The 25,956-nt window shown below is 42.2% G+C and overlaps 1 protein-coding gene across 4 annotated transcripts in view; it reads left to right on the top strand.

The window, feature by feature from the left end:
- Positions 1-25,956, top strand: part of LOC128834877 (uncharacterized) — a 145,981-nt gene that overhangs the window by 78,780 nt on the left and 41,245 nt on the right. For 2 of the 4 annotated variants that reach the window (XM_054024060.1, XM_054024045.1), the window contains one exon: positions 10,254-10,307. In XM_054024060.1, coding sequence (XP_053880035.1) covers positions 10,254-10,307 — 54 coding nt within the window. Of the gene's footprint in view, positions 1-10,253; positions 10,308-11,765; positions 12,060-25,956 lie in introns of those variants that run through there. The other 2 variants (XM_054024052.1, XM_054024037.1) reach the window with 2 other exon arrangements.

Here is a 25,956-nt window from a genome sequence, read left to right as displayed (position 1 = left end):
ATTGGCATTGCATAAGAAGCAATAGAGGACAATGTTCTCCCTTCTGCTCCCTGGTGCAGAAGGGAGCGAAATTCCAGAAAAAACACCAAAATTTGGTGAGGAAAGGTTGTCTTACGGGGAAGAGTAGCAATATTCTTTCCTGCCGTTTAAATATTTTAGACTCAGAGGCTGTCTGCAAGCTGATGCAAGCTACAGGCCTCAGAAGTAGTAAACTGCAGATCAAGAGACGAATGACCAGCTGAACCAGAGTGAAGTTGGGGAGGAGTGTCATATTCCTCTCAAAGCAGCATAAGATACAATACAATCTACTTCTGTAACTTTATTATACTACAGAAGGGCTGGGTAGGAGTGCATGGCTGGGGGGTGCGTAGCCAGTGGCAGCACAGAAGACAGGCTGCCATGCTATGCAAGAGCCTGGGAACATCATGGATGGGCCAAAATCCATGAATGGCCACCCCACTGCCCTACTGGACACCTGACCACTAGGGACTGAACAGACACCACCAGCCCCTTTCACAAAAAAATGTAAATTGAGTTTTAATCCAGTCTAATTGCAAGACTATTTATAAACTAATTGATAAACAAGGAATGTGAATACTAAAAATATCCAGTTAGCTAAATATATGATTAGGGGAGAGGGGATTGTGTTTAAATTCAAATTTTAAGTAAAGTCTAGAAAGTACATTTGGATTTTTAAGACATACTCCATTGAAAGTTTGTTTGTTGTGTGCTTGCTTGCTTGCTGTGTGCCAGCTTGATTGAAGTTTATAGTGTAGTCTATTCGGAGGGCTGTGTGCTGAGCCTAGCAGACCTTCCTAATGAGGCTCTAGTATCCTTTGATCCCTACTCCCATTAGGATTCTTTGACAGGGGGCGGGGCTAACTCAGGGAGAACAGGGGTTTAAAAAGCCAGCTCCTCAACAACCAGAAGAGATAGCAAACAGGAGTTTTGTGAGAGAGTTTAAAGCCAGATACACCTAACAAAAATTCTCTAAACACAGGACAGTAAAGCCCCACCCCTTAGAAAAAACAAACAAAAAACACAAAGAACAAACAAAAAAATACCAGAGTAAAATGCCGGTACAAGTCCAGCAGCAGAGTGAGGGTTATCCAATTTATTGCGTGGAATGCAGCATGTAAGATTACCTGCCTTGTGAGCAGGTGGCGTATGTGTGCATTTGGTGCAAGCAACTCAGAACTCTCAGAGACTGTGGGCTTGTCTTCACGTACAGCACTACAGCAGTGCAACTGAACCAGAGCTGTGCCACTGTAGCGCTTTAGTGAAGATTATACTATGCTGACAGGAGAGCTTCTCCTGTCATCACAGTTAATCCACCTTCCCAAGAGACGATAGCTACGTCGGTGGGACAAGGTCTCCCGTCAACATAGCACTGTCTACACGGGGGGTTAGGTCACTATAACTATGTTGCTCAGGGGTATGGATTTTTCACAGCCATGAGCAACAACGTTATACTGATAGAGGTCTGTAGTGTAGACCTGGTCTGAGTATGGGCTCTTGAGATCAGAGTGGCTAAACTGGATGAGCTAAGGGAGACAAAGAGGTACATAGATAAGTCTTTTCAGGACACAATAGAGCAGTCCCACTCCTAGCCTGATAACCTCTGTGCTGTGAAGAAGGATGAAAGTCTCAAGGAAGGAGAACATCAAGTTTCAGCAGAGGGAAATGATCCCATAGTTGGGACCGTCCTTCCAGATGATGGTGTCATGGTATCCTCTCACACTGAGGATATCCCTCAATATAATAATCCCAGTTATTAGGAAGAGACAGACCTAGGCGCTGACTCCGTGGGTGCTGCGGGGCTGCAGGCCACAGGGAAAAATTAGCGAGTGCTCCGCACCCACTGGCAGCCAAGCTCACCCTGCCCCCGCCTTACCTCCTCCTCCCCCAAGCGTGCCGTATCCCCGTTCCTCCCCCTCCCAGCGCTTCCTGCCAGCCGCCTAACAGCTGTTTGGCGGCGCTTAGGACTTTCCGGGAGGGGATGTGGCGTGCTCGGAGGAGGCGGTAAAGAGGCGGGGCAGGGGCAGGGACTTGGGGGAAGGGGATAGAATTGGAGTGGGATGAGGGTGGTGCAGGGATGGGGACGGGGGGTCGAGCACCCACGGGGCAGAGGGGAAGTCGGCGCCTATGGAGACAGATAATAGTAATGTGGGATTTGATTACTAGAAATATAGATAGTTGGATTTATGGTGACCAGGAGAACTGCATGGTGAATTGCCTGCTGGGTGCAAGGGTTGCAGGCCTCATGAGACATGTAGATAGACTTTTGTGGAGTGCTGGGAAGGAGCCAGTGTTCATGGCACATGTAGGTACCAATAACATAGGGAAAGGTAGGAGAGAGGTCCTGGAGGCCAAATTCAGACTGCTAGGTAAGAGATTAAGGTCTAGGACCACCATGGTAGCATTCTCTGAAATGTTTACAGTTCCACATGCAGGGACAGTTAGACAGGCAGAACTGCAGGTTCTCAATGCATGGATGATACATTGGTGTTTGGAGGAGGGATTTAGATTTATTAGGAACTGAGGAACCTTTTCAAAAAGGAGGAGCCTATACAGGAAGGATGGGCTCCACCTAAACCAAAAGGGAACCAGAGTGCATGTAAAATTAAAAAGGTTGTAGAGTAGTTTTTAAACTAAGGTCTGGGGGAAAACAGCAGGTGCAGAAGAGCACACAGTTTGGACCGAGACATCCCTTAGGGGAAGATTTATTAAAGGGGATTCTCTATATCTTAGTAGAGAGAAGAGGATAGAAGTTGATAAAGTACATGCAGGAACTGAACAGAAAGTCACATGAAAAAGAGTCCTATTTCAATTACATCAAATAAAGGCCAACAACTAAATATTGACAGATTTTATAAGTGCATGTATACAAATGCAAGAAGTCTAAATTCTAATATGGGTGAATTTGAGTGCCCAATATTAAATGTGGATATTGATATAATACATATCACAGAAACTTGGTGGAACGATGATAACAGGACATGGTAATACCTGGGTACAAAATATATAGGAATGACAGAGTAGATTGCGCTGGTGGGGAATGGCACTATATGTGAAAGCATGTAGTCAAATATAGTATAAGTCTTAAATGAATCAAACTACTGTAGAATCTCTATGAACAGAAATTCCATGCTTGAATAACAAGAGTATACTACTGACATCCTGACCAGGACGGTGATGGTGACTGTAAAATGCTCAGGGAGATTAGAGAGGCTATAAAAATAAAAAATCAATAATGGGGGATTTCAACTAGCCCCATGTTGACTGGGTATATATCACCTCATGATGGGATACAGAGATAAAATTTCTAGACACCATCAGTGACTGCTTCTTGGCGCAGCTAGTCCTAAAGCCCACAAGGGGAGAGGCAATTCTTGATTTAGTCCTAAGTGGAGCACAGGATCTGGTCCAAGAGGTGAATTTTCCTGAACCACTCAGTAACAGCGACCATAATGTAATTAAATTTAACATCCTTGTAGGGGAGAAAATACCAAAGAAACTCACCACAGTATCTTTTTAACTTCAAAAAGGGGAACTACACAAAAATGAGAAAGCTAGTTAAATGGAAATTAAAAGGAACAGTCACAAAAGTTAAATGCTTGCAAGCTGCATGGAAACTTTTTAAAAACACCATAATAGTATTAAATGTACTAAATGTACACCTGAAATAATAATTAAAAAAACAGTAAGAGGACCAGAAAAATGCCGCCATGGCTAAACAACAGAGTAAAAGTGGCAGTTAGAGACAAAAAGACATCATTTAGAAATCAGAAGTCAAATCCTACTGAGGAAAATAGAAAGGAGCATAAACTCTGGCAAGTGAAGTGTAAAAGTATAATTAGGCAGGCAAAAAAAGAATTTGAAGAGCAACTAGCAAAAGACAATAGAGGGTCCTGTGGTACCTTTAAGACTAACAGAAGTATTGGGAGTATTCACTTGCATCTGAAGAAGTGAGGTTCTTACCCACGAAAGCTTATGCTCCCAATACTTCTGTTAGTCTTAAAGGTGCCACAGGACCCTCTGTTGCTTTTTACAGATTCAGACTAACACGGCTACCCCTCTGATACTTAGCAAAAGACACAAAAAGTAACTGAAAGGTACTAAAAGAACACTGAAAGAATGAATTCTTGTCACAGTCTTAACTGAAGAGGATGTGATGGAGATTCCCACACATTAGCCATTTTGTTTTAGGTGACAAATCTGAGGAACTGTTCAAAATTGAGGTGTCAATAGAGGAGGTTTTGGAACAAATTTATAAAGAGTAATAAGTCCCCAGGACCAGATGTATTCACCCACGAGTTCTGGAGGAACTCGGGTATGAAATTGCAGAACTACTAACTGTGGTATGTAACCTATCTTTTAAATCAGCCTCTGTACCAGATGACTGGGTGATAGCTAACATAATGCTGATTTTTAAAAAAGGCTCCAGAGGTGATCCTGGCAATTACAGCCTCATAAGCCTAACTTCATTACCAGGCAAATTAATTGAAACTATAGTAAAGAACAGAATTATCAGACACATAAATGAACACCATACAGGGAATCCTCGGACTTACGTTGCCCGACTTTCGTCGGACACCATTTAAGACGCTTTTCAATTGACTGCCCATTTTGCCCCTACAGCGCTTGTTTTGCACTTATGACGCTCTATTTACATAAAGTTCACTTGAAATCACTTCCTGGTTGCATTATAGTGGTATGGAGCTGGAAGGGGTCGCTTCTGATTGGCTGTGAGGCAGCAGGGTAGCTTGTTGCTGGGTGGGGTTGCTGCTTGTTTTTGATTGGCTGGGCCCGGGGCTGGGAGCCAATCAGAAAGTGATTGACTGAGGCTCAGCATCTGTTCCGTTCTCCCTGGCTTTCTGAGCCTGTGTTGCCGGCATTCTGAGCAGCATATGTGAGTTTATATTTTTATTTGAATGCTGTTTAAAAAATACAGTGTACAGTAAATACATTGATGTTGCAACATTAGTCATCTATAATTAATTTAGTACAAAAATCTGGATTATTATGATGAAAATAGTGTATCAAACCTTGGTTCGGGAACCAATCCCCCCTTCATTCCATTGATTCCTATGGGAAAAGCGGTTTCAACTTACAACGCAATTCAGAGGAATATATATTGTGTCGTAAATCCGAGGACTCCCTGTATGTTGGAGAAGAGTCAACATGGCTTTTGTAAAAGGAAATCCTGTCTCGCCTAGAATTCTTTTGAGGATGTCAACAAATATGGACAAGAGTGATCCAGTGGACTTTCAGAAAGCCTTTTACAAGGTCCCTCACTAAAGGCTCTTAAGCAGAGTAAGCAGCCATGGGATAAGAGGAAAGGTTCTCCCTTTGGTTACTCACTAATTGGTTAATAGATAAAGGGAAGGAATAAAAAGTCAGTTTTCACAGTGGACAGAGATAAATAGCAGGACAGTACTTGGACCTGTGCTGAGCTGGAAAAAGAGGTAAATAGTGAGGTGTGGCAAAAGTTGCAGACAATACAAAATTACTCAAGATATTTAAGTCCAAAGCTGACTGAAGAGTTACAAAGGGATCTCACAAAACTGAGTGTTGGGGCAACAAAATGGTAAATCAAATTCAGTGTTGAGAAATGCAAAGTAATGCATATTGGAAAACATAATCCCAACTATACCTACAAGGTGATGGACTCTACAATAGTTGTAGTCACTCAAAAAAGAGATCTTGGAGTCATTCTCTGTGGATAGTTCTCTGAAAACATCTGCTCAATGTGCAGCGGCACTCAAAAAAGCTAACAGAATGTTAGGAACCACTAGGAAAGGGATAGAAAATATGATGCCACTATACAAATACATGGTACACCCACACCTTGAATACTGAGTGCAGTTCTGGGCAGCCCTTCTCAGAAAAGATACATTAGAATTGGAAAAAGTACAGAGAAGGGCAACAAATGTAATTAGGGGTATGGAATAGCTTCCTTATAAGGAGAGATTTAAAAAACGGGGGCTTAGGAGAGACAGCTAAGGAGAGGTCTATACAATCATGAATGGTGCGAAGAAAGTGAATAAGGAAGTGTTATTTACCCTTTCACATAACACAAGAACTAATGAAATTAATAGGCAGGAGGTTTAAACAAACATAAGGAAGTACTTTTTCACACAGTGCACAGTCACCTTGTGAAACTCATTGCCAAGAGATGTTCGGAAGGCCAAAAGTATAACTGGGTTCAGAAAAGAATTAAACGAGTTCATGGAGGACAGGTTCATCAGTGGCTATTAGCCAAGGTGGTCAGGGATGCAACCCCCTGTGCAGGGTGTCCCTCAACCTCTGACTGCCAGAAGCTGGGACCGGACTATGGATCACTTGAAAATTACCCTGTTCTGTTCATTTTCGAACATCTGATACCAGCCACTGTCGGAAGACGGGATACTGGGCTGGATGGACCATTGGTCTGACCCAGTGTGGCCGTTCTTATGTAAATTAAGAACCCAGCAGATTTTATTGTCTTTTAAATAATTTCATTGGGGAGAGAATATTTTCAGGTATTTGCATAGCTCTTTATATAATCAAAGTACTGTACAACATTAATTAATTATTGGGAAGAGCAAGGAATTCTCTCTCTATATATTGTTTTAAATGGCCGTATGGTACAGAAGAGATGGAAGAATGAGGACAGAAAAAAGAAAGCAAAAGATGAGCCATAAGCAGAAGGGAGGCAAGAAGGACAAGAAGCAACCTAGAAAAATAAGGGGTCACTTGTAATTCCTCAAGAAGTTTTTACTTTGCTCAGTAGGGCTTTAAACATTTGGAAACTGCATTAGTACTGTCCAATATCCTCAGTGGGAACTGAAAACCATCATGACTTGGCTCCACATCTTGAACAGCTTCAGATTATCTTTTTTAAGCTTCCTTAACCACAGTTTCAAAGCAAGTGTTGAACTTGATATTTCAGACTTCCCTCTGCGGATGGAATCCTGGGTCTTCTTTATAAACAGGCTCCTTAACTCTATATTTGACCTTAGTAGTGCTATTTCGTATTCCAGGGGTAAAAGAACACTAATTTCTTGCAGTCACTGTTCCTTCAAATTTGCAAGAAAGCCCCTTGAAGAAGCAGTAGTTCTACTTGCTCATTATCTGGGTTGTTATGTGAAGAAATCTCTGGAGTGCAATAAATCCTAACCATTTATGTAGCTTTTGTCCTAGCATACTAACCATCTGGGCATTCCTAGATTAACATAGAATCATAGAAATGTAGAATTGGAAAGAACCGTAATAAGTCATTTAGTCCAGTCGCCTGCACATAGGCAGGACTCAATATTATTTAGGCCATCCCTGATAGGTGTTTGTCTAACCTGTTTGTAAAAACCTCCAATGATGAAGATTCCACAGCCTCCCTAGGTAATTTGTTCCAGTGCTTAACTACCCTTACAGTTAGGAATTTTTTCCTACTGTCTAACCAAAATCTCCCTTGCTGCAATTTAAGCCCATTACTTCTTATCCTGTCCTCAGTGGTTATAAAGAGAACAATTTATCATCCTCTTCTTTATAACAACTTTTTATGTACTTGAGGACTGTTATCATGTCCACCTTCAGTCTTCTCTTCTCCAGACTAAACAAACCAATTTTTTCCATCATTCCTCATGGATCATGTTTTCTAGATCTTTAATAATTGTTGTTGCTCTTCTCTGGACATTCTCCAATTTTCCACATCTTTCTGGAAGTGTGGAGCCCAGAACTGGACACAGTACTCAAGTTTGAGGCCTTATCAGCACGGAGTAGAGCGGAAGAATTACTTTTCATGTCTTGCTTACAACACTCCTGCTAAGATATCCCAGAATGATGTTCATGTTTTTTGCAATAGTATTACATTTTTGAGTCATATTTGGTTTGTGATACACCAGTGGTTTTCAACCTTTTTTCATTTGAGGACCCCTAAACATTTTCAAATGGAGGTGCAGACCTCTTTGGAAATCTTAGATGTAAAAGTCTGCAGTCTCCCAGGGGTCTGCAGTCCACAGGTTGAAAACCACTGTGATACACTGTGATAATCCCCAGATCCTTTTCTGCAGTATTCCTTCCTAGTAATTTCCCATTTTGTATTTGTGCAATTAGTTATTCCTTTCTAAGTGTAGTACTTTGCATTTGTTATTGAATTTCATGCTATTTAATATCAGAGGGGTAGCCGTATTAGTCTGAATCTGTAAAAAGCAACAGAGGGTCCTGTGGCACCTTTAAGACTAACAGAAGTATTGGGAGCATAAACTGAGCTCCAGTTCATTTGCAAATTTGACACCATCAGATCAGGATTAAACAAAGATTGTGAATGGCTTTCCAACTACAGAAGCAGTTTCTCCTCCCTTGGTGTTCACACCTCAACTGCTAGCAGAGCACCTCACCCTCCCTGATTGAACTAACCTCGTTATCTCCATACTGATTTATACCCGCCTCTGGAGATTTCCATTACTTGCATCTGAAGAAGTGAGGTTTTTACCCACGAAAGCTTATGTCCCAATACTTCTGTTAGTCTTAAAGGTGCCACAGGACCCTCTTTTGCTTTATGCTATTTAATGCAGACCATTCCTCCAGTTTGTCAAGATCATTTTGAATTCTAATTCTGTCCTCCAAAGCCCTTGTAATCCCTCCCAGTTTGGTATCGTTCACAAACTTTGTAAGTGTACTCTCTATGCCGCTAGCTAAATCATTTATGAATAAGGTTAAAATTTTGTCACGGTAATTTGTAGTAAATGTCTGGGGCAGGTCACGGGCACTAAACAAAAATTCACAGAAGCCCATGACCTGTCCCTGACTTTTACTAAAAATAACTGTGACAAAATGGGGCTAACAGGGTGGGGCAGGGGAAATGAGAGCCCAAGCCCTGCTGCGGGAGGTAAAGGGGGAGTCCAGCACCTGCCACCACTGGATCTGATGCTCCCTCTGGGGTCCCCCCCACCACCCATGGCAGCTGAAAGCTGCGGGGGCCCTCTGCTGGCTGACAGCTCCAGCCACGCCAACCCAAGACTGAAGCGGAAAATGTCATGGAGGTCTCTGGAAGTCATGAAATCTGTGACTTCCATGACCTCTGTGACTTAATCTTAGCCTTATTTATGAAGATGTTGAATGGAATCAGACCCAGGAACCCCCTGGGCCCCAACTTGATATGCCCTTCCAGCTCAATTGTGAACCATTGACAGCCATTCTCTGAGTACAGTTTTCCAGCCAGTTATGCACCCACCTTATAGCAAGTTTGTCTAGCCTACATTTCTCTAGTTTGTTTATGAGCAAGTGACATGAGACAGTATCAATAGCCTTACTAAAGTCAAGATATACCACATGTACTGCTTCTCCCCCATCCACAAGGCTCATTACCCTGTCTCAGAAGGATATTAGATTGGTTTAACATGATTTGTTCTTGACAAATCTATGTTGACTGTTGCTTATTACTTTATTTTCTTCTAGGTGCTTAAAAATTGATTGATTATTTGCTCCATTATCTTTCTGGGTACCGAAGTTAAGCTGACTGGTTTATAATTCCCCTTTTTATAGATGGGTACTATATTTGCCCTTTTTGCAATCCTCTGCTATCTCTCCTGCTGTAGCTTGCTGTAGGAAGTAACTGGGAAGAATTTGTTAAGCTGTGTGGTATGTTGGGGAGCAAATCTAATAAGTTGGAGGAAATTGGGAAAGTGGGGGCCTTGAGAATTAGCTGGAATTACCACTGGAGGGGAAATGGGGTAAAATAGAGCAGGATAAGAGAATGGCCTCTACAGCTTTTATTTCTTTTGAGAGGCAGGAAAGAACTGAGGCTAGAACCAAGTTTTTAAAAGATTAATTAGGGGATTGAGAGGGAAGTAGCTACTGCTTCTGGAAATGGAGGGGCTCCATGGGTAGTTAGAGGGGTATGGGGATGTAATGTGTGTATAAGTCTCTCCTACCCCATAAATGCCATTCAGCAGCCACCCCCACCAATTTATAACAAAAAAACAAAAGCATCCCATTCTATGAAAGGCAAGATTTTGGAGTCCATTAGGCATAGGAAAAACTACATGTGGTACCTAAATTTGCTGACAGTTACTTAAACTTCTTTTTTATCTTCCACTGTAACAGTGAAACTAAGAAATAAAGTTCAACACTTGGCATTCTAAGTATGAGAATAACATTTTCTTGAAATTTTGATAGAGTATAAAGCAATGCAATATAAAGATAAATGCTGTGACTGATTAATAATTGACATGTGAAAATGACAAATGGCACTTTCTATTCCATTTCTCTAGTAAGAAGAAGCCAGAGCAAAAGAAATCCGAAGCCAGCAAGACCAAATCCAATAAGTAAGGTTTCTCTATAAGTGTAGTTTCAAACAATGGCCACACTTTGATTTTCCCATTAAATAAGATCATGTGTGATATTTCCTGTGGGACACAGGTATAAAAATTAGCTTCTCTCTCTCACAAAATTAGCTCCAGTGCTAACTTGATGAGATTCTGTCATTTTTATTTCACTATTTAATATGTTTTGTGAGTATTGGAGGCCCCTCGTGCCTATATTTCACAGAGGAAAGCATCCAGAATGAAACTCTCAAACATTTGGCTATTTGGCCAGTCCATTTGTAGAGAAATCACTGGCTTTTTGTGAAAATTTTGTCACCCAGATCCTCAGCCCTCTCTACCTCCCAAGATTTTAGTCTACCTATGCCACAGCTTGCCCTGATGCACTGAATGCAGCATCTGGAGATCTGGCACTTTCTGTTTTAGCCAGGTCCTTCACCCTATAGTATGTAATTGTGAAAGGGGATAAGGAAACCAATTCACCATTGTTCCATAACTAGCTGAAATAAATGAAAAGTCTTCTGTGTGCAACTTATCCCAATGAAATTTATTTGTGTTTACATTTTTTTTTAATTTAAAAAGTAGCTAAAAGCAGTTCTTGTTAATACAACTCAGTCTCTCCTGTCCTACCTCTTACTCAAAATAGTTCACTCCATTCAGCAGAAAAACTGTAGGAACCATGCTCCTTACGTCCAAAGCCTGGGCTGGAAGGACATTGTCTTTAAAATAAAAAAGTCTCTGGAGGGACCTCACTCACACCTATGATGCAGCTCCTGAGTCCTACTTTTCTACCTGTTGGGACAGAGAATCTTTCCCTCCAGTTTTCCTGTGAGTTCCCAGAAAAAGTTATGTAGCACATTCCTTTCTGACACCAGTACTTCTGCCACCTCAAACAGTAGCTTTCTGGAGCACTCGAGTGAAGTTTTGTATGGTGAGGTAGTAGCACCAGTATGAACTAGAAGGGGTGGTGGGCCTCTCAGACTCTTTTCTTTTAAAAATTTCATTTCAAAATATTAGGCATAATGTTCAACATACTGTAAAGTACAACTGTCAAAATATTCTAAAATGAGGCAGTAATTGTTATACACCATAGCTATTATGAGTCACCAGTAGCTCATAGTGTGACATATGGGAGGCTGTTCAGCTAATTATGTGGGCTAGAATATCCTTAGTCTCATAGTTTACATTGAGGTCCTAAACTAGGTAGAATTAAAATTTATTTATTTCTAATATAGCATCCCTGTCCAAGCATAAATATCTTTCCATGCATTTAGTGGATGGGCACCACGCAAGATGCCACCCACAGCCTTTTCTTAGGCTTTAAACTATCATTCTGTTCTGAAAAGTGACTGTGTAAAAATGGTACTGTCTTTCTTTGAATCTTTGCTATGGGTATTCAAAACCAAATTTGTTTTCTTCAGTGACAAAAATAAGATTTTATTAATCTTATTATCCCTGCAGGGATAAACACAGCTGAGAACGTGAGCTGGATTCTAGTCCTTCTTGTGAATCAAGAGAGATTTACTCAGTTCCAATTACAGAAGAGTTTACTCAGTTCCAATTACGGGTCCATGCAAATCCGGTAAAGACAATGGCACTGTAGCCAAGGACATTATTGGGCTTGAAAAATCTATAACGTTGGTGATACAGGACAAGAAAAGAACCCAGCTTGCCTTTCAGAACCCAGGTTAAGTCCACAGGGCTGCGGGTTAGAAATCCCCCCATCATTTTACTTGTAATGTGAGCAGATTTTATCTGGAAGTCACCAAGAATCAATAAATATGAAATAACACAATGCAATTTTTCAGACTTGCTTTTCAGAATGGAACCTTTCATTTCCAGGATATAACATTGTTGTGAGCTGGGTTAAACCTTGTTATGGGTTGAGTTAAAACCTCCTTCTTCGAGTAATGGCCCTATGGGTGATCCAGTTGAAGAGTGGATGCCCCCATGTGCTTTCGATTGGAGATTTTCAGCAGCCATGCACATTTGGTCTCTGCATACACCCTAGGTACTCTTGTACCCCACACCAATGGTATAAAGGGCCGTGACAGACAGACCACCCACAGTTCCTTGTCAACCGCCTCTGCCTGAGACAGTTGAGCTTGCACAGCTACTTACCTTGCTTGTTCCTTGTAGTCTAGTTTAGTTTTCTTTCTCTACTAGTTTCACTTTTATAGTTTAATGTGGGGGTTTGTGTGTGGGGGGTTTGATAAACTGAAGCTTTTAGCCCTCCCTCCACTGAGAAAAGAACGCTCCTTCTCTGAAGGGGCTTTTTTTCTCCTCGGGGCATGCCTAAAGCCCCAGGCAGGGCTGGCCTTAGGGAAAATGGCACCGTGGGTGAACTTGTATTTTGGTTCCCCCCCATCACCCCTGGTCCCCATAGGCTCTTTGGGCTCCTAACCCCCCCATCATCTCTAGGCCCTGCTGCCTCCCCCCAGTGATTAATTTGTATTGAAAGAGGTGCCAGAGCTCAGCCTCGGCACAAATTAAGCACTGGCTGGGCAGCTGGAGAGCAGTGGTTGCTGGGCAGGCGCCCAGCTCTGAAGGCAACACCATCGCCAGCAGCAGTGCAGAAGTAATGATGGCATGGTATATGGTGTATGGGCACCCTTACTGCTGTGCTGCTGATGTGGCTTGTGGTGCCTGGTGCTCAGCATGCGGCTCAAGGCGGGTTTTGTGCTGTCACACAGGGGTTGCATCTTGCCAGAGCTCATGGCCCTCCCCCAGCCCTCTGGCCACTCCTGGCTCACCAGGATTTTGAGGGATGGGGAGCAACTTTAACTGTGATTCCAGGAGCTACGTAGGCACCTGAAAATTCTAGGTTTTTTTGCAGATAATAACTTATGAATTAGCTGACAGGGTATCTAATTCCTATATAAAGGAAGAAAAAATATATACAAACTTCAATTAAAGCCACATTTTAAATTTACATATCAATTTAGAACAATCAGGAAATAATACAGCAAAATATTCCCAATTCCAAGCCTTGAGGTCAGTAATGAAGCTTTAACATAGATATCAGAAATACAAGTTTGATACTTTGTACACTATCTTTAGTAGAGATAAATAAACATAAATAAAATCTTAAAATCTGCTTACTTTAACAGACATACTCTGTTACTGCCATTATCTATTCTATTTTAGTCAATTGTTTTTCACTCCACTAAAAACATATTTACTTATTTTTAACATATGTGATTAAGGGTTTTTTCTTTTTTATTAAGAATGGGAATTTATTTTTGTAATTATTTTGGCATTTATGTTTACCAATCACAATCATGTATGTGACTCACTAACATTTGACTCCATCATTGCTATTAATATCATACTTGGAACTACATTTATTTTCATACGAATTTTAAAGTTATTTTACAGATATAACTAAAAACACAATTTGAAAATAAGCTGCCTTCATCTGCACAAAGTCTAAAGTTATGTGTCTAGCCAATTTTTTTTAAACTGGCACTGTTAAGGGGGGAGTATAAGCTAAATTTACATTCTAGGAGGATAATAATGAATAAATAATGACAAAGCACAATATGATAATAAAAGTAATAATGATAATTACTCCAGCCAGGACAGGTTAGGCATTTTAGAACTCACTACTCAAAGAATTAAATTTAAGCATAAGAGAAAATTAAACGTATGAAATGCACAGACCAGTCAAAAAACTAAAATAAGAGCACTGTAATCCTTAATGAACTTTGAAAGAATAAAATTACAGAGAATATATGTGCCTTGTGCATTTTGACAGGAAATACAAAGAAGTAACAACAACAACAACAACAATACAAGTGTGTGTTGGGGGAGTGTGAGAGAGAGAGAGTGTGTGTTGGAGGAGTGTGAGAGAGACAGAGTGAGTGTGACAGAGATAGAATGTGTGTGTGTTGGGAGAGTGTGAAAGTGGGTATGTGAGAGAGACAGGGTTTGTGTGTTGGGGAAGTGTGTGTGTGTGTGTGTGTGTGAGAGAGAGAGAGACAGAGTGTGTGTTGGGAGAGTGTGAGAGACAGCACACTGTCACTTTAAGCACTCACTAGCTTGTTCAGCCCAGCAGCAGAGGCCAGCAGCTCCCATTCATGACCCAGAGGAAGCAGCACAAACTCCTGTCCCCTCACCCCAGCTCAGTGGAAACTGGGTACAACCGGGTGGGGAGATGGTGACACACTGACATCAACCCCCCCGGCAGACAGCAGACAGGAGGCTCCTGGGAGCAGCTTGGCCAGGGGCAGCTCCAAGCGGAGGTGAGGGGGTAGGAGCAGGGGCACTAGAACAGGGGGGACCAGGGGACCATGGCTCCATCAGTTTTAAAAGCCCTTTTTACTGGCTGTAAGGGTGTGCAATGGGGGAGAGGGGGAGGAGAGGAGCGAGCGGGGGCAGGATCTTGGGGGAAGAGACAGTGCAAGGGCAGGGCCTTGGGGTGAAGCGGCAGTGTGAGGGCAAGAGCTTGGGGGGAAGGGGTGGCAAGGGCTGGGCTTCAGGGGAAGGGGTGGCACGGGGGAGCAGGGCCACTGTTTTGGCGCCAGTAGCCCTCCCACTTTTAGGGATTTTCTGTCGCTCCTGGACAGGAGCAGAAACAGCTGCAGACAGCTGAAGAGCAGCAGGGGGAGGAGGGACAGGACACCCCTGCTCTGGAGGTGCCCCTTCAGCATGGCTTGCACAGACTGCCCACCCCTACAGCCAGCCCTGACCCCAGGATTCAAACATTGCCGCACTTCCTCAGAGTCCTTCTCAGTTAGTGCCAGCTACTCGCACTGTATCCACTGTTTAGAGGATACTCACGTGTCATTGAAGTGTAAAATCTAGTATAGTGGTCTTTGAGTGAACACAGTGCCCCATGAACCACAACAGCTTGATTACCTTTGAGAGAGAGCTGGGCAGGTGACAGTGCAAAGTCTTCTGCCAAAAGGAGTTCTAAAGTTGGCCCCAAAAGACCTGCCTTGCCGGAGATCAGCTACCCCATGAAGGGTAACACCTAGACTCAAGGTGGCCTCAGTACCAAGGGTCACTATACACTAAAACCCTTAAGTACACCTGAAACCCACAATACCTATCACTCAATACCAAAGCACATTTCAGTACCATCAAAGCATGATTGAGGCGCTGGAGACTAACAATTCTGCACCAAGGAAGAAGGTGCTCAACTGCTTCTTCAGTACCTAGACCAGTCATTCAACTGGTGCTGGTGCAATCTGCACCCTCCTCAGTACTGCAGGCTCCTATGGATCAGACTTATCAGGTTTCTGCACAAATACAACTGGCACTGCAGTAGTTTAGGTTCTCCAGTAACTTATTTGTCTTCAGTGAACCCGAATTCCCCCTTATCGAGTACTGCAGTCTGTATTATCTCCAATACCTCAGCAATCATTGGTACTGAATGGTTCCCTGGTACCCATGGGAGGGACAGACAACCCAATACTCATGCATTGTCTGCACCTCCCTTTTTTGACTATGCAGATGACAGCTCTTCTAATTCCCAAATTTCCATCCCAGGCTCCTTTGATTATCAACCCAGGCTTGACTCCCCTGAACTTGTCTCCTCGAGGGCACTTCAAGAAACAGACAGCCTCGAATTCTTCCACATCCTCTGTGGTATGACCATGGTTGGATACCTCTTCTGTGTCCTTAGGGCCCTATCCAATGGGCACATTGGGATCCTTGGGCAGCAGTTCTCCAAGGCACCTAGGTCTTGGCTGGAGTGCTCTCCTGTCCCCTCCGTCCCTCCATATCAATCTTCACCACAAGAGGAATCATTTGAAGAGCAAGAAAAAGAGATCTGATGAGCAGACTACCCACCATGAATACTTTATCATCCTCTCTGGACAAGGCAGTTATACCTCCTCCATATCATACGGATGATTTCAAACATTTTCAGGATTCGATGAAGAGAGTGGCTGATTCCAAATGCCATTAGAAGAAGTTCAAGAGACCCAGCTTAGGCTATTGGACGTTCTTCATACACTATCTTCCACACAAGTGGCTTTGCCTGTATATGAAGCGTAGTTGGAGCTTGCCAAGACAATTTGCTCCTCCAGCTTCAAAGAGAGCAGACAGAAAGTTCTACATTCTGGCTAGGGGTGTTCCAAGATTTTGTTTTCACACCCTGTCCTAACTCTTTGGTTGTGGCTGAGGTAAATGAATGCAGCAGGCAACATCACTTGAAAACCACCCTGCATGACAAAGATTGAAAGTGCTTGGATCGTTTTGGTTACAAGAGCTACTTGCCTGCCAACCTGCAGTTCAGAATTGCTATTTACCAGGTGATTCTTGCTAAATATAACCACATCAACTATAGCAAGTTTAATTCTTTTATTAAACATCTCTTGCACGAACACGGGCAATAGTTTCAGGCCATCATTAGTGAAGGACAGATCCTAGAACAACTTTGCAAGCCTCTCTTGATGCAGCTGATACAGATGATTGCTCCATCTCCATGGCTGTTGTCATACATTGAGCCTTGGGGTTGCAATCCTCAAGAATCCCAAGAGACGTTCAAAGCACAGTAGAAGACCTTTGGTGTATTTAAGTTCTTCAGTGAGTACACAGATGAGTCCTAACTTTCTTCTACAGATTCTACACCTTTTGCTCACTGAAGATTTATACAGCTACGAATAAAAGAAGATTTGGTAGGTCACAGACATCTCAGTGATCTTGTCCATCTCAATTTTCTTCCTACATATTTGTCAGAACCCCCTAAAAAGAAACCTAGATTTCAGAAAAGAAAATCCTTGACTGCTCCATCTGTGACAACTCAACTGTCCTTGTCAGCCAAACTTTCATTTTGACACCTTGATCAAGAATCATGAACATTCCCATGTTCCAGACCTGGTGCTGCACCATGCTACCCACACCCTCCCACCTTTTGGAGATTGTCTTTCCCATTTCCACAAATCATGGGGGCAGATTACTTCTGACAGATGGATTCTGGAGGCTATAATATCAGGAAACTTCTTCCATTTCCAATCTATACCCTCCTCCCAACCATTTTCCTCATCCCTTTTCAGGGACCCATCTCATGAACCTCTCCTGGAACAAGAGTTTCTGTCCCTTCTCCATATAGGAGCTGTGGAACAGTTTCCGCACAGTACAGAAGAAAGGAATTTTATTCCACATACTTCCTCGTTTCCCCAAAAAAAGAAAGGTAGATGGAGACCAGTCCTAGATCTCAGGATGGTCAATACCTTAATCAAAGTACAAAAGTTCAGGATGGTGATACCTGCAGCTATCATACTACCTCTAGATCCGGGGGACTGGTTCAAAACTCTCAACCTACAAGATGCACATGTTCATATCACGATACAGCCTTCTCACAAGAGGTTCTGTGATTTGTTGTCAGTCCAGGAGCACTTTCAATATCAAGTGCTTCTCTTTAGGCTTTCCTCTACCCCAGAGTGTTTACAAAAGTCATCATGGCAGTGGTTGCTACACAACTTCATCAATGGGGAGTGATTGTCTTCCTCTACCTTGATGACTGGCTCTTCAAAGGATGTTCTTACACCAAAGTTCAAACCGCTGTAAAAAAAAGCTGTGACCAGGGGTTTGGGTGTGTGGATGAGAGAACACACAAACAGGACAGACAAGAACAGAGAGATAGAGAGACAGAGGCAAAAAGCAAGAATGCCTAGCAATTGCCTGTGAGCACAGTGTGATCCTGGAAAAAGCTAAAGAAAGAGCTTTTTGGTCTGTTGGCTAAAGAGGCTTGGCTGTGATCTAAGAAACTGCTCCTTTTGTTTTTGGTTCCTCCTGCATTTGGAGGAGCAGAACTTTGTACATTTCTTGTGAATAACTAAGACTGCACCAAAGAAAATACCAGATTCCATCAGTTTCAACTTCTAATTGGAACATCTCCAGGGTCCAAAATTTGACTAGTCACCGGGGTCAAAAAGGAAAAACACTGAAGTTAGGGGTGTGATCCAGTTTTTAAGAATAGAAATTGTGAGCCAGTCTTCCTGTTGAACCAAGATGGAGAAAATAATGGTGATGCTTGCAGAAATCAAGGATGGACAAAAGAATTTAAACCAAGACCTGGAGGCTTCACAAAAGGAACTAAAGCAGTATGTGGAGGATTCCCAGAAAGGGCTGAATCTTGACATCCAGGTGGTGATCAAATCTCTGTTGGAGCAATAATTTCAAAGAATCCAGACAAGTTGGGAAGCTCAGCTGCAAAACTCCCAGTCTGAAATGGCAAGAGGTGACCAGCAACCTGACTGTCATAGACCAGACATTTTTCTATAAAATAGTAGAGACCAGTCAAGCTTTCGCCAACTTGCAACTTGCTAACAGAGATGAGCTGCAGCAAGGATGCAAGGATCTGAAAATTCAACTTCTGAAGGAAATCAAAGGGTCACAAATCACAGTGGAAGGTAGCTGCCTGGATAAGGAATTGAGCCAGCCAGAAGACCTGGATAAAACTGGATATTTACAACAGTTTTCTACACTTTTTGCAACCCACAGAGGCCCAGAGGGGAAATGTCAGGCTATTCCAGCTCCAGTGATGCAAAAACTTTGAGGGAAAAGCTCCCTGCGAGGCTTCTTTGGCTCAGTTCAACATTATAGTCTAAATGAATGGCTGGAAAGATGGACAGAAAGGCTATGTCTGCATTGCAATAAAAAAGACCATGGCATGGCCACAGCTAGCCCAGGTCAGCTGATTCGGGCTCAGGCTGTGGGGCTAGAAGAAACCTCACCTGAACTAATAGAGGACCTGCAGAGACTTGTGTTCCTGGCATATCAGGATACCACTTAGGTAATGGACCAATTCATAGATGCTCAGCTGGACTTGGACTTGCAAATCAAGATCAGCAAAAGGAGTCCAGAGACATTTGAAGAGCCTGTGGAATTTGCCACAAAACTTGAACCTTTCCTTGCAGCAGTACACCAGGAAAGGAAGCAGCTGGTATTGAGGAAGATGGAAGCTGATCACTGTGAACCCTGTAAGTACAGCTGTATGTCTGATATGTATGATGAAAGAGGAGATTCTAATCTGGTTCACGACCTTATTAAATGATTAGAACAAATGATTAATTTTGGTTTGTAAAACTAGGAAAATTGGCAATAATGCAAAAATTAAAGGACACAATTCAATTAAATTCTGGTACTGTGACAAAACTGGCCACAAAAAGAAAGATGGTTATAAATTTAAGACAGGCCATGACAGACTGTCACAGATGTCTAGTGCAAGTGTTTCGCCCAGTTCAGGAAATGGTAGAACATCATGCTGAAGGGGCAAAGTTTGGTGCAAGCACAAGTCAACCCCACAGTTTTTGTATAGATCTGGGCAGTTAAACAATAGTAACTGGAGGGTTGGCTACTGAGTGTATAAGGACAGTTGACACAGGCTCAAATGTAAGTTATTACACCAGACACACTAAAAAGTCTAGGGAATAGGGGATCAAAAATTGAACTACCTAATTGGTCTCAAATAGAGACAGTGACTGGGGCCAGGGCACCCCTCCAAAAACTGGAAAAAGTAGTTTTGAAGATTGGACCTCTGAAATTTGAGCAAGAAGGCAACATGGGATAATAATTGGCTTGGATTCATTTTGGCTAATAACTGTGTAATTAGTGCCAAAAGGGAAAGATGTCTTATAAATTTAGTCTGTGGACATTTTCTGTTAAGATAGAGCAAAAGTGAGACAAATGGTTTGTAGGTAATTGGTTTGCAGTGAACTAATTATCCTGCTCCTGGGAGCAGAAACCAGCTACATGCTGTGGTAGCTTTCCAGCAAAGGAAAGATGGGGATTAGTTGAAATCTGTTTTGAGACCCAGGGTTTTGGGGAAATCTTAGCTGCTAAAGTTCTTGTGGATCTGACACAAGAACTGATTCATTTGCTGAATGTTTCTGACATACAGCAAATAGTAAAAAGGGGAACTGCAGTAGCAAAATGTAAGCCAGTGGATCTGGTAAATTATAGTATAGAAGAAAACTACGAGAAGGAAGGTGAGCTCTCAGAGTTTCTGTTGGGCTTGTTCTAATGCAGTGCTGTACACTTATTTAGGGAGCCTGAGAACAGCATAAGAGACTTTCTGGTTAGGAATCAGGAGGTGTTTTTCAGATCCAACAAAAATATAGGTTGTACTGCATTGATCCAGCACAAGAGTGATACTGGGGGAAACCAACCCGTTAAACTGCCACCTTACCAGTTACCAGTAGCAAAAAGGGACGAGACAGATGTTGTAGCAGAATCAGTCTAGCTTTCCACGCTGGATTTTAAAAGTGGGTATTGGCAAGTGGAAGTGGATCCAAAAGACAGGGAAAAACCTGCTTTCCCAGCAGGAAAAGACTTGTGGCAATTTAAAGCAATGGCTTTTGGCTTGTATAATACACCAGCCACATTTGAGAGGCTAAAAGAATGTATTATATGGCACATCCCTCTCAGCCTGTCCATATACCTAGATGATATTCTGGTGCATGCTAAAACAGTTCAGCGGGAACTAAAACATTTAGAAATGGTCTGTGATAAGTTGAAGGTGGTCACTTTGCAACTGTTTCAAAAAGAGTTACGCTACTTGGGCATACAATTAGTGAGGAGGGAATTTCCACTGACAAAAGAAAACTGAGGCTGTACAGAGCTGGCCAACTCCCCAGACAGTCACAAATGTGCACAGTTTTATAGTGCTCTGCTCCTACTACAGAAGGTTCATTTGTGGATTTGCCAATATTGCCAAATCGCTGCATAGGTTGGGTGAGAAAGGGAAACCATTTCAGTGGACAGCAGGGCATGATGTAGCCTTTTCAGAGTTGAAAAAGGCTCTTGTGACTGCAGCTGTCTTGGCTTCACCATGTTTCAAACCCTCTTTCATATTGGACACAGGTGCTAGTGCTTATGGTTTGGGGGCAGTATTGACACAATAATGCAGGGGACTTGAGAGGGTAGCTGCTTATTATAGCAAAAGTCTAAATTGTCTTGAGAAAAATTACTGCACACCCGCACACACCCATGATCTGATGGGCTGGTGGGAAGGTTCAATAGGACTTTGGGGGTTCAGTTGGCTAGTTTTGTAGCACCAGCACAATCCATTCCTGTTGATGGCTAATAGAGTACAAAGCATATCCCAGCACTCCATATGTTTGGGCATGAGCTAAGGACCCCAGCAAATCTCTGGTGTGGAGTTTCTGAAGAGGAACAGAGGGACTTGGACCATTTGGATTATGTAGAAGCCCTACAATCCAAAATTGAAAATGTTCACACCTTTGCCAGGGAAAATTCAAGGATAGTCTCTGACAAAATGAAAAGGCTGTATGATGTAAGATCATACGGGGAAATTTTTAAAAGTGGGGGCCTGGTCTGGTTCCACAATCCTAGACGAAAGAAGAGTAGGAGCCCTAAACTGGATAAGGGCGGGAGCCTGGACTGTACTGACCCAAATCAATGAAATGGTTTACAGGATACCCTTGGGTTTGAGGTCTAAACCCAAAGTTATGCGTAAGAACCATTTGAGACACTATCAGGGGGACAGAATTTCATCGTGGCTGTCCCCTGAATCTGAGAATGTAGCTGTAGAAGCTTAGGCTGGAAAAGTTGTGACAGTAATGAGTGTCCTACTCAAACAGAATAGGCAGTTTCTGCGCTAGCCAGCAAATTCCACAGCAGCAACAGGCATTCTTAGGAGTTGATTGAAAGGGGTCCTTCCTTGGTAGTTCAGAAAAAGTCCATCAGAGAGAGAAAAGCCCCAAAGAAATTTGGGTGGGAATAAAATTATTTTATGCTGGTGGTGTGAAACTATCCTGACAGAAGGACGCTGTATATATGTAAATAGTTAAGCTTGTATCATTTGTAATTTTTTCAGTTATTTCTTTTCTCCCTGTTTGGGATGGTTTGTGGGGGTGTCACTATTTTAGGCCTCATAGAGATCATGGGCAAAACTAAAATCTGGGGGGTAGGGGAGTTGTTGGGAGCTGGGCTAAACCTCGTTATAGGCTGAGTTAAAAATCTCATTCAAGCAGATAGGGTTGTCAATTTTGGTTGGATGTATTCCTGGAGATTTCATCACATGACATAATCTTTAATTAAAGATTAATCTTTAATTCCTGGAGACTCCAGGCCAGGGAGGGTTGGCAACCTTAACTTGTTCTTCACTTGAGATAGTTGTAACACACACACACAAGGGGCTACACTTAAAACAAGGCCTAATAGAGTCTGCCCAAAAACTAGCACCATGTGGTATTGTAGCCAGGTGTTTGTGTGGTGAGGGTGAGAGAGAACACACAGAAATTGTGGACAGACAAGAACACAGAGAGAGGGGCAGAGGCAAAAAGCAAGAAAGCCCAAGCAGTTGCCTGTGAGCACAGTGTGACCCTGCGAGAATGAGAGAGCGTTTGGTTCTGTTGGCTAAAGAGGCTTGGGGCTGGTAAGCTAAGAAATTGTTTCTTTTGGTTTTAGTTCCTCATGTGTTTAAGGAGAAGGACTTTGTACATTACTTGTAAATAAACAGGATGACACCAAAGACAGAGTCTGTCAATTTCTGATTCCAACTGAAACATCCCCAAGGCCCCAAAATTTAATTAGCTGCTCAGGGTGAAAAACGGCAATAATACTGTGAAATTTATCTGTTCACCTATATAGGAGGTTTGGTATATTTCTAGTGATGAATAACAAATATATAGCACAAGTTCCTGGACAAAAATGGCTGGATTCTTCACTCTGTTACACCAAATTTGTACAGTGTAACCCCACTGAAGTAAGTCAAGTTATATTGGCATAAAACTTGTAACAGAGTGAAGAATCAGATCCTGTGGGCCACATCCTTTGTGCAGCTGTAAACCACCTTTCCACTCCCAAGGTCTTGAGGCCACTGGTGGATGAAATGTCCCCTGGTATAACTTTATGGCAGCTGCAATGGTAGCACAGAAGTCTTCAAAGGGAGTTGAGTTTGCTCAGGCCCTCACAGGGTAGGTCTCGAGTGGTTAACCCATGGCATCTGCTTGAAGCTTTAAGGACAGGTACTATTCATGTAAATCAAGAGTACATGTGTTTGGATCAACTTGTTAAATCCATGCACATTTCATGTGGGATCAACTATTTAAAGAAAAAAAGAAACCTTCCAGTGCTATTAGAAATGTACCAAAGTTGATTGAATTATACCTTTATTACTAACGAACTGCTTTTGCCAGCTGGTAAGTGGAGTGTCTAGGACTCTGCCTATTGCTCTTTCACAGCATGGTGACAACTTCATAATGAAATCAGAAATTCATAGCGGCATAAACACAGCTGTTTATGCCCATAAAATAAGTGGTTTACAAGAAAAGGCATAATCAGTAGTATCGAGTGTTTTGTCAATTACATTAACAACAGAGAAATAGAAAATGATGCCTATTTGACAAGAGACCATTTTCAAGACATTACATTTGCATAATACTAGTCGTCTTGTACTAAGAAAAGCAATGAGACATCATAAAAAAGATGTATCCATTATTCATGAATTTAAATAATCTGACTTGCAAGGAAAAATAAGGCTGAGCCAGATTTTATATTTGTAGACTTGTCTTCTCCTTAAAAAAAATTACAGGCAATTATTGTTGTTGATGTTTTAACTAATCCTGTTGCTTGAATTGCTGATATTCCATTTAATAGGATCTTGCAGTTAGTAAATTAAATATTTTCTTATTAACTCCAATGTAATTGACACCTTACTATGAGTCAGAGCTCAAACAGTAAACATCTATGACAGAATCATCCCATCACATCTGCTGGGCAGATTAGGCATAAGTGTAAATGATGAGAATTTAGATTTGTTGCAGTACACATGGCTTCTCCAGATGCTTCCATACTCCAAACAGAGATATGAACAGCCTGCTCACCAAGTCCATGTTGACGCCATCAGAGCATTAAAAAAAGAAGTGATTGGGCCAAAAATAAGGTTATATTTTTCCATCAGTCTAGGTTTCTATATCAGGCTCATTCATCTCAGGATAGGCATGTGACGGGTTCGATCACAGAAACCCACTTGGGACTGTCACCTGATGTGCTGAGACTGTTTTCTCTGCCAGTTTGGGCCTCCAGAACCCTGCCTTGTCGAGCCAGACATGCCAGTCTGCTCCAACACAGACTCAGGGTCTGAACCATGAGCCCCAAAACTGCACACTTAACTGAAAACAGCTTAAGAAGTGCTTCTTTCTCTAGCACCCAGACACCCAGCTCCCAATGGGATTCAAACCACAAATAAATCCGTTTTACTCTGTATAAAGCTTATACAGGGTAAACTCATAAATTGTCCACCCTCTATAATACTGATAGAGAGATATGCACAGCTGTTTGCTCCTCCAGGTATTAATTATTTACTCTGGGTCAATTAATAAGCAAAAGTGATTTTATTAACTACAAAAAGTAGGATTTAAGTGGTTCCAAGTAATAACAGACAGAACAAAGTAAGTTACTAAGCAAAATAAAACAAAACATGCAAGTCTAAGTCTAATACATTAAGAAACTGATTACAGATAAAATCTCACCCTCAGAGATGTTCCAATAAGCTTCTTTCACAGACGCCTTCCTAGCCTGGGCCCAATCCTTTTCAGACCAATGTTGTAGTTTATGGTCTGGGTTCAGCAATTATTTCCACCCCCATAGTTACCGTCCTTTGTTCCAGTTTCTTTCAGGCATCTCTTTGGAGTGGAGAGGCCATCTCTTGAGCCAGCTGAAGACAAAATGGAGGGGTTTCCAGGGCCTTTTATATTCTTTCTCTTGTTGGCAAAAACCCCTTTGTTCTCCTGTGCAAAATCACAGCAAAAAGATGGAATTTGTCGCCACCTGGGCAAGTCACATGTCCATGCAGGCCAATGCCATTGGTTAAATGTTAGTCTGAATGTTCCCAGGAAAGCTCAGATGTGGATTGGCATCTCCCAAAGTCCATTGTCAGTTAAGTGATTCTTAATTGGGCACTTACTGAGAATAGTCCTTTCCCAAGAAGCTGACCAAATGCTTCATTGAGACTACTTAGAATCTAACACCTTGAGATACAAGTACATAGCCAATATTCATAACTTCAAATACAAAAATGATACACACATACAGACTGCATAATCATAACCAGCAAACTACAACCTTTCCATAAACACCCCACTTGACCTCCCCTGTACAAGACCCGGTGTAACCATAAAACCCTGGTTGCAACAATGATCTCTATGGTCACAGTTCATGTCACTAACGTCACAAGGCATAGTGAGGGGAATAACTAGAATGATGAAAGGAAGAAGCACAGATTAGATGTGTCCATTTTTTTTTCACCTCACTGACATGTGCAACCTGATATGAGCTTCATTTCCCTAGCACTACAAATCTGAATTCTACTGTCACAGCGTGGGAGAATAAACCCAGCAGGCCTTGCAGAATGAACAGACTGTAGCTCTGGGTGGGAGGAACAAGTTCCAAAGTAGAGAGCCACTCATCATAAATCTCCTATTGCCACCCTCTTCCTATTTAAATTAAGGAGCTGTTGGCTTGGGCACCTCAGCTGAGATCAGTGACCAAGCTATCACAGAAGAAGAAAGGCAGTCTTTAAGGCCAACCCTTTAGAGCAGAGGTTCCCAAAATGAACTATGGACCACCAGGAGTGGACAGTGATGTAATAACTACCCATCGGGGAAGTTTCCTTCTAATCCCCATCAGTTAGTGGCCAATTTATGCCCTGAAGGATGAGGGCTTATAGTTCTTA

Source organism: Malaclemys terrapin, chromosome 1 (assembly GCF_027887155.1).
Source record: "Malaclemys terrapin pileata isolate rMalTer1 chromosome 1, rMalTer1.hap1, whole genome shotgun sequence".
Taxonomy (NCBI): Eukaryota; Metazoa; Chordata; order Testudines; family Emydidae; genus Malaclemys; species Malaclemys terrapin.
Note: the sequence above shows the minus strand (reverse complement) of the source record. Positions and strands in the feature narration are given on the sequence as shown.